General features: G+C 43.4%; 2 protein-coding genes across 2 annotated transcripts in view; both read right to left on the bottom strand.

Annotated features, from left to right (window-relative positions):
* Positions 1-300: 300 nt before the first annotated feature.
* The window catches only part of LOC147885127 (uncharacterized), a 100,805-nt gene continuing 89,530 nt past the window's right edge, over positions 301-11,575 (bottom strand). The window contains exon 8 of the mRNA XM_087397307.1: positions 301-2,657. Within this exon, the coding sequence (XP_087253433.1) occupies positions 954-2,657 (1,704 nt within the window). The 3' untranslated portion in view covers positions 301-953. The remainder of the gene's footprint in view (positions 2,658-11,575) is intronic.
* LOC147885129 (uncharacterized) lies at positions 5,669-7,425 on the bottom strand. Its single transcript, XM_087397309.1, has 4 exons — positions 7,151-7,425; positions 6,863-7,042; positions 6,451-6,681; positions 5,669-6,280 (listed from the first exon to the last, which is right to left on the bottom strand). Exons 1-4 carry the CDS (start codon positions 7,423-7,425, stop codon positions 5,746-5,748), a joined length of 1,221 nt encoding a protein of 406 aa, XP_087253435.1. The 3' UTR covers positions 5,669-5,745.

The raw sequence follows: 11,575 nt of genomic DNA, 5'->3' as shown, positions 1-11,575 counted from the left end.
CATACCATGTTCACACATTGCGTAGTAACTCCATGTTTGAACAAGATGCCTGTCTGAAAGATTGTCTACAAGATAATGTTAACAGGGCTATGTCATTTCTTTACTCCATGATCATTCCAAATAGCCTTAAAACAAGCATATTGATTAAAATCAGAAAGCCCTCATGCATCAACACCTAAATGACAAAAATTGTCTAGACATCAAACAATGCATCATACAAAGGCCTTGCATCAAATCTGACCCTGTGAACGTTTTTTACAAGCTCCAAATTACGGTGCACAATACAAATTGATTGGACTACAAGATTTATTACGGTGCATCGCATTCGTAGTGCTTTTGTATAGTCATTTTGTCACCTCAGAAAATGAGAAGTTCCCTAGTTCTTAGCAGCACACCCGTCATTCACCAGGTTAAAGCTAACTGACGCAACCTCTCTCATACTTAAGACCTCAATTATATAGAGGATCACATACACTCTGTCAAACCCTAAGCTAGAGCATGGGAAAACTGCAGTACTTCCAAAAAACACAGCACCAAAGGTTTCTCTTTTATTCAAAACTGCATGAATAATTAGTAATGTGTTTGAATAGGTCCAGAGAAGCATAGTATGAAATGTAGATCTGTCGTGTGGACCAAAGTGCTGTCTGATTAGTCATCGCCTCCTGCATCAACTTTCAGACATCATAACCCGCTACCTCCTTGATACAAGCAATGCTCTGTCCTGCTCATGTGTAGATAGGGAAGTCATTCACCCCCAAATGGTTGAAACCATCAGACAGATCCAGTACACAATATATATACTGGAATAAGACAACCCCCACAGTCGATACAATATTTAGTCAGAAATAGTAACTGTAAATGTCCACACAGGCATTTCCAAATCACACCCGTACTGCCATGCTGGTTACCTCCTTCAGATTTTTGCCCATCTTCGTGGAATGAAGGAATGCCACTTATTTGTCATTCCAAGCAGATTCAACAACAGAATCTCTTTTTGCCATCGAAACAAGCCGCTGGCCACCCCCATTTTTCCAAGCTCCACGACCAATCAATCTACCACCTGCTGGTGACTGATTGGACAAATTGGCACCATTTTCTTCCACATCCGAACCCAAAACGTTCTGCCTAGACTCCAACAGAGATGCTGCTGAGCCATCGCCCAGGCGAGCTCTTTGAAACTTCGATGTTTTCTTTTTCCTTTTTTCATTGCCTTGAACATCAGCCTGTGCTCCAACCTTCACATCAGAGCATGCAACTCCACAAGCAGCACAGTGACTGCTCCCTCTTGCATTCTCTAAAGTGCACACATTGCAAGTCCAAGTTCCTTCAACATACAATGATGACGAAATATCCGACTTTTCTTTTGCCTTAACAAGCACCTTAGCCGGTTTGCTGGGGCCACTGTTTCTTCTCCCTGATGATGAGCTTGCCGCAATATCAGAATAGCTTGCATCTACCACTTTCTTCTTTTCTTTCAAATCTCTGTATCCATCTTTTGAAAGTACCTCTACATCAGTATCATCGCTAGTACCTCCTCTATCAGTCAGTCCAAGGCTAGCAGTACCATCCACAGTAGATTTCATTAAAGCCTCTTCACGCGAGCCTGCCTTAGCTGTGTCTTTCCCACTTCCTGCAATGTTCACACTATTGTCCCTCTCAACTGATAAGGACCGGGGCCCTTTCAAAGCATTGGGTCCTTTCCCATTCATACCCTTCTCATAGGCATCCAATAACTCCCTCTTCTTTTCAGGGTCTGGACACAGCCTAGCTAATTCAGGCACAAGGTGTGGTAAACCAAAACTTAGGATGTGCTCAAAGTACACCTTGGCATTTATTTCCCCTTTTCTAAATTCTGCTGAGATATCTTTCAAGGCGTTAAAACTTCTCTCATCACCTTTCAAATCTGAACGTATACATTCAATAAGAACCTTGTTGGCAATACGAAGCTCATCAACACTGAGCTGAACACCAATACCATTTCTTAATCCACCTGTAGAGGATTCAGCACCCAGCATTCTCAAATTTTCACTTTCACCAGCAGCTGGTCCATTGACTGCACTAAAGGACTGTCTGGAACTTCCTACATCCTCTCCAAGTTTTTGTCTCGGGATAAGTTGAGACCATTGATTTGTTGGTGGTGACTCGGTAGTAACACTTCTCAATGGATCCCCTTCAAAATTCCTGGGTCTGCTCTGCTCTGCTGTACTTGAAGGCCTGCTTCCCTCACCCCCCCCTAGAAATGTGGCCATAGAGACAGCAGGCGCTTTACTGCGTTGCTTTGCTTTGCGCCGTGCATTTTTAGATCCTGGCAGAGGTGGAAATGCAGACTCTTCCAAAGTCGAGGGACCAGTACCACTGACAGCTGCTCTATATCGTGATGGTTCATTTCCAAAAGAACTCATGAGAGATTCGATCCCAGTATCTCCTGAGGCAAATAAGTCAGGTCCATCACTTTCAAAATTGTGAAGATGAGAAAAACCATTTGTATCACTCACAACTGCTAAAGCCTCATCCGCTGCATGCTCAACAGCGGGTGACGCAGTGGTGGATGGTGCAGCAGCTTGTGACTCTCTATTGGAATAGCCTCCACGTCGACGGAAAGGCCCATCCCCTCCACGATCTTGACCAGGGCGACGATACTGAAAGCTCACTGGAATCTGCTCCCTCACAAAATACATGTGCACCACTAAAATTAATACATGTACATATGCTTTGTAAAACTATCATATATCAAATTTTACAAACACATAATTATGGATATACGTTCTAAAAAATGAAATATATCCATCCTGCAATTTTGTGACTTTCTTGACAAAACAAAAAAACAGCATGAGTGAGTGAGGTGAGAAGGAAGGGAGGGAAAGGGGCGAGTTAGAGTGGGAGCAAAAGGGGAAGGGAAGATAGAGATGAAGGTGGAGAGGGATGAAGAGAAAAAATTATGTTCTCAGCTATTTATCACAACAAAAGGAAACTCCAACACAAACACAAGGACACAAGCAGTAAAACTTAAGGCGAGAGAGAGCGAGAGAGAGAGAGAGAGATTAACGTCTCCAAAAGCCCTCACGGGACTATGAGTCAAAGCACACACAAAAAGGATAAACACCAACATCAGCTATAGACTGAGGCTCTCTTGGAAGTGCATATACCACTCCCAAAGTTATTATCAATTAGCTACATATACTGCGTAAGGTAATCCTCTTGTATTACATCAGTTTAAGACTGAGAGTCCTTGGGTTTGGATTAAGACTTGCCCATTTTCCTTCTTTGCAAGCATCCTTCACTTCGTTCAATTCTATGGCTTTCATCCTGAGCTGAGTCGGGCTGAGTTCCTGCGAGATCCATATCTTTGGTACCTCTCGGCTTATTGGTTTGCTTGAGAATATTGCTTCTTGCCCTCCTATCATTGAGAACCACTTTAGCTTGTGTCCCAATATGAGAACCAATGGATATGTCCGTTAAGTTCCACTCAATCTGAGGGGTTGCTGCTATAATATTATCAAATTTTCCTGCCAGGCTCCCTTCACTCCAATCTTCACATAGTCCTCCATTGCGTAGACACCGGGCATTAGCAGCCCTTTTTTCCTGCTCTTGTACTTCTCCATATACTTCACTTTTGTTGATTTTATTGTCCCTTGTTACTGAGATTTCCTCTTTTATCAACTTGACCTGATTATTAACCATGTCTTGGACTTTGGTCACCAACTGTGGTTCAAGTGCTACTTCACTGTGTGTCTGTAGTACTTCTTGTATGATTTCTTCCTTGCAATTGTTCTCCATCTCCTTTACTTTTTTCCGGAGGGCTGCAACCATGAGTCTGGGCTCCCTTATTTCCTGCTGCAAAAATATATATTTGTTCCTGTGGGTCTGAGCCAATCCTTCGCTTGTAATGCAATGTATAAGGGCTGGGTGTTGCTGCAATATCAGATTACTGATAGGGGTTGTGGCAAAAGTCTTCACCTTTGGGAGCTCCATGACCGCCTGTGAATAAATTGGGGGCCCTTTTGCTGTCTCTACACCCCAGACTGAGCCAGGGGCTCAGCTCAGCCTGGGGCTGGATGTGCTGCAGTTGTGTCCCCTGACCTAACCTGTGTGACCTGAAGCTAACAGCGCGCCCCCTCAACCTAGGCGACCAAACCTTGGAGAAGCTGGAGCTGTTGGCGCGACGAGACACAATCTGCTGCTGCTGTTGGCAGCGACCTAAGTTGTTGGAGGTGCTGCCCTTGCTGGCGGAGCTGCTGGCTGGAGCGAACTGCTAGTGTGAGAGGGACGGAGGAAGAGCTAGGCACAGAGAGAGAGAGAGAGAGAGAGAGAGAGAGAGAGAGAGAGAGCTTATTGTAGTCTTTGGAAGACCAAAGGCTCTATGAGACTGAAGAAAACTACATTCAATAAAACTAGAGGGTGGAGCCACTAAAGGGGCATCCACACTCAGACTGATATCGGAAAACCAAAAAAAGAACAAGTAGAAAGATACATCGTGATGTCTCTACCGAGGGTCTACATAGGCATATCCTATCAATCTACAAGAGAGCTATGGAAGGTCACTACTGAGGAACCAGACAGTCGTCTAATCATCTAAGTGTTGGATCCTCTTTATGTTGTTTGGGGACCAGGGCCACCAGTTTGTAGAGTATAGAGGAATAAATCTCCATAGACAATGGCTCTAGTGAAGGCTAGCATCGTGAAGGAATGCAGACATTGATAGGATGCTACTGGTGATTAGCATGGGTAGCTTGCCCGTTCCCCTCCCTCCTCCTCTATGGTCTTTGAGAGAAAGCTCACTACTTAGCAAGCGCCACGTCAATCCCATCTAAATGTAGAGAGTAAGGAGGGGATACTGCAGTCCTCGTGTGGGACAAAATGCTGATGGGTCTGTTGTGTCGTTCTCTTTGGATCTAGCTGCACCATCTCCCCAACGACCTTAGTCAGTGTCTTCTGAGTGGAATAAGTCTATGATCGTCCTCTGGCTGGACTTTCTGCTCGTCTCTACACTCTGAGCAATCGATCTTTGTGTCACCAGGCCTCATGTAGAAAGTCACCAATTATCTCTGATCGGACATCAAAATCTAAGTCAAATCTAGAGAGGAAAAACTAATCAACAAGCAAAACAATGCTTATCTTCTCATTAGTTCCCAAACATTGTGAGAGTATTCAGCCTTAAACATCTCTCAACTTTACCCATAGTCACAAGAAACGTTTCGTCCGTTTCGTTGTTTCGAGGTTTCGACAGGTTTTGTTTCGTTTCGTTTCGAATCATCGGACGAAACGGATAGGTTTCGAAATGATACTTGATATATACAAGGATAGGGGCAGATAAGACATGTTATATTCAAGTTTAGAGTGAACAAAGAGAAATACAAGTGTCAAGTGACAAGTCCTTAGTCAAGACACCCAGTGTCTAGCCTCTAGGTAATCCAAAACACAAACACATTCAGGAATCAGAATTCAAGTCTCCTTTCTCAAGTTTCAAATTTAGACCAATTAATATTTATGGAGTCAAAACTTAAAAGCATATTGACATTGGACATTGGATTCTAGCATCTAGACTCTAGAGATATGAACATCATTGATTCATTGAAATTTGAATCTAGATATATGAGTCATTACTTTCCAAAATGTCAAGTAAATATAAGTTCCCAAAATAGACATATGAAATAATAAGTTCCCAAAGTGACGAGTTGTAAGCTCAAACTTCAAAGTTCCAAAAATGAGTAGCATGAGTGATAACAAATCATAATTTGAAACTACTCAGTGCTCACTACTCTCTCTACCAAGTTCACTATCACTATCTGCATCTTCATCTGTGGATTCTGTGCCATCGGAACTCTCTTCCTCCTCTACCCTTGCTACCATCTCCTCAAAGGAATCACTACTATGACCACTAGTAGCAAGGGTACGACCACGATCTCGTCGGCGTCTATAACAGCGTGGTGAAGATGAAGTGCCAATGCTTGCAATCAAGGGTGGTGCACTAGTAGATGCTTGTGCAATAACCCTTGATTGCGAACGTGTGACACGTCGAAAGCGTGCCTCATCCTCTCGAAGGAAATCATATGCTATATCCTCATCGCTGCGCCTTTGGATGAATGATATATCAATATTCTCCCCTCGAGCCAAGCCTTGCTCAAGCTTTCTTAGAACTTCAGGATCAACCTCTTTCACCTTCCAATGTAACACTTCAGCCCCTTCAGCCCCACTGGTACTTTCTTTGTCTTTGAACCGCTCCAAGAGACGAAGGTTGGCATTTACATAGACCAACCTATCAAGCTGTGATGTGCTCAATCTGTAACATGATACATGATTACATCACATAAAACGTAAATATTTTGAACTAAAACAAGATTGAAAATGCATCTAGAATCTAGATTCTAAGTAGTCATGATTCGTAAAATTGGAGAAGACTCAAGACTCAAGAAATGCATCCAACCATTCATAACTTATAAGTTGGATTACCTATTTCTTTTCTTAGTATGGATGTCCGCACATATGCTCCATATGCGCTCAGCTGATCCACTAGTACAATCCTGTGATAAAACTCGAAGAGCTAATCTTTGCAAAGTGGGAGTAAGTCGCCCATTTATCTCCCACCATGATACAGCAAATTTCCTTTGCTCTAGACTCATAGCCACATCTCGCCTGAATTGGCTACGGTCATGAACATAGAGGACAGACTCTCTTTCAATCCTATAAGTTGAGTCATGGACATTGCTTTAGTGTTAGATAGGAATTAGGATAATGATTCATGAAGTAGACTTTAAAGGCATGCATGCCAGAGTCAAAAGAGGTTGCAAGTAAAAGCTAATTGATCGTACAATATACTAGAGTCTAGAATTAAGAATCAAGATACTTAGAAGTTAGTACTCACATTCCTTGCTCTTCAGAGGGGATAACTGTATCCACATAGGATGTCCATCCATTCATAAGAACAATATCGGACCAATGACTTTCCTGCTTGTACAATGGATGCACCATGTAGGAAACAATATGGATTGGTTTATGAAACCAGTTCCATCTTTTTGTCCATATGGCACGAAGATCATCCGCCCTGTAAATTGCAATATATTAAATTTCAATACTATGTATAAATAAACATTCTCTAAATTCTATGTAGTAGCTCATGAGTCATGATAGAATCACTAAAGAGTTTGCATACCTATGACTTGAGAGAGATCTACAATTGAGCATACTCTCTTTAAGCATTTGCATGTAGTGATAAAGATGACTCATTGTACTTCCCTCATGGTCAAATAATCTTAAAATGAAGTACAAAGGTGCAATGGCAGCCTTTATGGCTGCAGCTTCTTCCCAAAACATACTGTCCAAGATGTATGAAGTGATTGTACATGCCTCTGCTTTGCGGCTTCCTCTCCAAGCTTCCCACTCTTCACTACAAACGAGACGCCTAAGCGCATCTTTCGTTTGTGTCATCCTACAAGTTTAGGACAAGTTAAGAATCAAAATTTGAATACATAAGTATTAAGAATTGAAAATTGAAATTAACTCTCAATTGCTAGCTAAAAAAGGATGTTGACTTACCTTTGAAGAACAAGAAAGAGATAGCCAAATCTTGTCTTAGATGGCTTCACAAGATCATACTTGCATACTGCTCTGAAAAGAGCTAATGCAATGCTCTTTCTTGTTATGAACTTGATGATTTGGCTTGCTTTATTAAGAGTAGATTGCACCCAATCCAACTTGGCAATGTCCTCCATCATCAAGTCCATCGAGTGAGAAGCACATGGAGTCCAAACAATGCTTTTATAATCTCTCTCAACCAATTCTCCCATCTTGGCACAATTGGAGCCATTGTCAGTAATAATTTGGACCACATTTTCTGGCCCAACCTCCTCAATGGCATTTTTAATGTGTCCATAAATCCATTCCCCAGTGATACTCAAGCCAGGGGTGGAGGCATCAACTACACGAAGTAATGTAGTGCCAGCACAAGATGAGACCAAGATATTTATCATGTGGCGCCGCTGCTGGCCACATTGCCAAGTCACAAGAATCAAGATCCATAAGTAAATCATACATTTGTTGTTAATACTAAAATCAGCCACCACAAGTGACAAATCTTACCAAAGAGTCAAGACTCAAGAGTCAAGAGTGAAGGGTTGTACTTCTAACTTACAGTGTCACTCCATCCATCTGACACGATGCTACAACCATATCGCTCCCAACAAGCTCTCAAACCCACAAGCTCCTCTTGAATCTGCCTCACTTGGTTTGTCAAGTGTGTAGTTCTCAAGGACTCACAATTTGCTGGTTGTAGACCTGTAGCTCCTGCTGTGGCTGCTGCCACAAGTGCACGATGGAACTTTTGGTATGCTGGACATCGAGCTATGTTGAAAGCAAGGTTGCATTGATAGAAGAAACGATGCTCAGCTATTTGAGCCTCTTGCTTCAACTTTGGAGCAAAGCTAGCATCAAGGGTGATTTGGCGCCTTGGCAGGTCTCTTCCCCTCTTTCTTGTTGTTGCAGCCTTGAGATGAATATGGGAGGATGTTGGGATCCTCTCATGACCCACAGCAACACTAACAAAGCTTGATGAATGTGGAGAAGCCACAACATTCGAGGGAGCTTCATCTGCATTGACATTGGGTAAAGACTCACCAATGTTAGAAGACTCCGGGGTGATATGAACTTGGGAAGAAGCCCCAGTATTACTTTGAGAAGACACTTGAACTGAGGTTCTTGTTGAAGTAGAGGCCCCTCTTTTCAGCGCTTCACTTTCCTTGGCTTCTTGCACCTTCCCATCAATTATCTCCGAAGGCAAAGGTAGAAGGAGCAATGACCGGACCTCTTCAAACTTTGATGGCAATCCACCATGGGCCAAAAAAATACCTTCTGGAACATGAGTGCAGCCATGTGTTCCTTGAGCTCTCTCCCAAATGTAATGTGCCTTCACCCGGTTTGATGCTCCTCGAATTGTTTCCCCACAATACTTGCAAACCACACATTTTGTGCCAGAAGTACCATATTTGCTAATGAGAACTGAATCTTGCCAAACATCACGCTGAGTGGGAGACTTGCGAGGAGGCATGATGGAGAAGGCCTTGAAATTTGGGAAGAAACAGAGAATTGGGGCAAATTGGGCTGTTGCTCCTTGATCCAGGTGCTGCTCCTTGAGCAGAACCAAAAAACAGCAGCAACAAAGGGGATGGTGGGCAGGACTGTCGATGGCAGCAGGCTGCAGGCCCTAGGCGTGGACGGTCACCGGTAGGAGTCGAATGATGAATCTCGATTGCAGCTTGTAGATCGTTGATGGCGTCAGAGCGTGGGAGTCGATTGCAGGCCTTGTGATAGTGGTAGCTAGCAGCAGCTAGCTTGAGCCTTGCAAGCAGCCTGCAAGTCAAAGGAGCAGCGGTAGTGCTGGGCTGCAGGTCAACGCCGAATGGAGCAGCGTCACGAGCTACAAGCTCACGTGAGCGCTCACCGTAGGTAGCATAGGGAGCAGAAGCGGGCAGCGGACTAGCAACAAATTCAGGCGGGAGGATCGCAATCGATTCGCGAAAGGCACAAACAAAAAAACGGGCGAAATCGCCATTTTGAGATTTGGGCGAAACACGCGTTTCGTTGGGAGCGTTTCGAATTGTTTCGAAACGTTTCGGCACGAAACGTTTCGTCCTGTTTCGACAGGACGAAACGCGTTTTCATGTGACTATGACTTTACCTCTACTCCAATTGGAGCACCTCCTGACAAGTTTCTCCAAAGTTTACAGACTGGAAGTAGCATGTCTTCACAGAAAAACTAATCGCTTTAATTATGAGTTCGAGAAATATTTACACAAAAACTTTCCAGGTTTAACATCACACGTTCTTACGTGCATATGAACTTCCTTGCAAAAGAGGGGCAGGGACATATTTAGATCCAATAAGAAGATGGCAGGGAGAAGAGAGAAGGAAGATCAAAAGAGAGGGGGGGAGAGTGAGAGTGAGCTAGAAGAGCAGGGAGGCAGTGAGGGTACACGGTTGAGAGACGAATAAGAGAGCTAGCATATATTTGGAAGTGGAGATTGGACGAGGTGAGGCTTATATGGTTCTCCCCCGTACCCTCCTCCAAAACAAAGGTCCAAAGCTGTGAAGGTTGTCCATGAATCTGCCAAGCAGTTCCCTTTCAATAGTGCTTTCCAACCGCCATGAGTTCTATCTTGCAAGCCAAGTGAAACTGAGCATAGAGCAGCCTTCACAACAACAGTTGTGTGTGTATGACTCACAAGATTGTTTGGGGATCCCTGGAAATTTGGAGTCACCCACTCCTATTCTCACTTCGAATCACAGTATATTACAGTAACACAGAATCCCATGTTTCATGCTCACACAAAACCCATTGACATACCCTATCACTATGTCAGAGAGATCACATGCAGAAGAGATCAGCTTGATCCATTGTCCTACGCATGACAATGTTGCACATCCTTTCACCAAGGTATCATCCAGAGAAGCTTTTCGTGAAGCTTTAGGGTTGATTCCTAGTGGTAATTGATCTACTTTCCTGTTACATGTTCCTACTGCCACTACAGGAGTCTGGTGTGAACTTCCCTTGAGGCACTTTTACCTCAAATTAGGAGGGTTTTTTCCTGTTAGGTTTAGGTCTTTATGTTCAAGGTATATACCCTCATTTGCTGTTGTACCTCATAACCTTTTGGCATTCGCATAGCTCTTCAACTTTCTTGTACTCACCACAACTGTTTTGTTTTGTTACACTCTCTATCTTCCTCTACCCCAGAACATTATATCTCATACAATGCCATGACTGCCCAAGTGAGATCATCAAATGTCCAAAACCTGAAGCTATGATATGAGGCGTGCTTGTGGTACTGAGTTGAATGCCTTATGGGGTTGACAAAGTAGCAATAGGACTCTATCTTTCAGTGTTTGGCCTCCTCGATGATAGCTCTAAGGGTAAAGATATGACCTAGAGTGAAGTAGTCCCATATGAGCCTTGGGTGACCCTCTGCATGCATCTCTACCTATTCAGGCTCCTCACGGATGTGTATCTCAAGCGTTGATCCACAGACCTTGGCCATCAAATGACGTACCATGATAATCTGATATTTGCTAGTGTTCATAGGGTCTCTTGCTTCGTAGGCTGCGACGAGGAATCCCTTACAAATATTTGGCTTCATTTAAAGCTTGGCCAAGATCGGTGACATCATTTCCCAACCGTGAGTCAAGAATTCTGCTTGGAGGCCCTCATGATCCTTGCCTTTGCCGTTTTGAAGCTTCCTATTTTTGCTTCCTTTAGCTGAAAGCTGGTAAAAGAGTAGAGGTGAGACCGGATATATCTAAGATGTCTAGCTGAGATCCATTGGGAACATCATATAGGTGTTGGTATAGTTCTTCCATAGAGTAAAATCTCGGATGAGACATAGTGATTTCTTTTCTAAGAGCTTCATTCAAGATTCTTTGGAACAGTAGGGGATGCTCAAGATTTCTTGTTCACATCGGACAATAAATTATCGTTTCTCGCACCATTCACAAGCACTAATACGCGCTCTGAAGTCTTGGTTTGCCCACAACAATCTCTCTCTGAGACTACAAATGTGGTCTGTGTAGAGTAGTTGTAGTGCAAACC

Source organism: Dipteris shenzhenensis, chromosome 26 (assembly GCF_047967505.1).
Source record: "Dipteris shenzhenensis isolate YYH24624 ecotype China chromosome 26, Dip_SZ_1.0, whole genome shotgun sequence".
Lineage (NCBI taxonomy): Eukaryota > Viridiplantae > Streptophyta > Polypodiopsida > Gleicheniales > Dipteridaceae > Dipteris > Dipteris shenzhenensis.
Note: the sequence above shows the minus strand (reverse complement) of the source record. Positions and strands in the feature narration are given on the sequence as shown.

Excerpts from the sequence above, each read along its gene's own strand:
- LOC147885129 (XM_087397309.1), bottom strand. The coding sequence starts at position 7,425 with ATGACACAAACGAAAGATGCGCTTAGGCGTCTCGTTTGTAGTGAAGAG. Across the intron at positions 7,043-7,150 it reads AGATCTCTCTCAAGTCATAG|GGCGGATGATCTTCGTGCCA; the intron begins GTATGCAAACTC and ends TGCAATTTACAG. Across the intron at positions 6,682-6,862 it reads CCCTCTGAAGAGCAAGGAAT|GATTGAAAGAGAGTCTGTCC; the intron begins GTGAGTACTAAC and ends CTCAACTTATAG.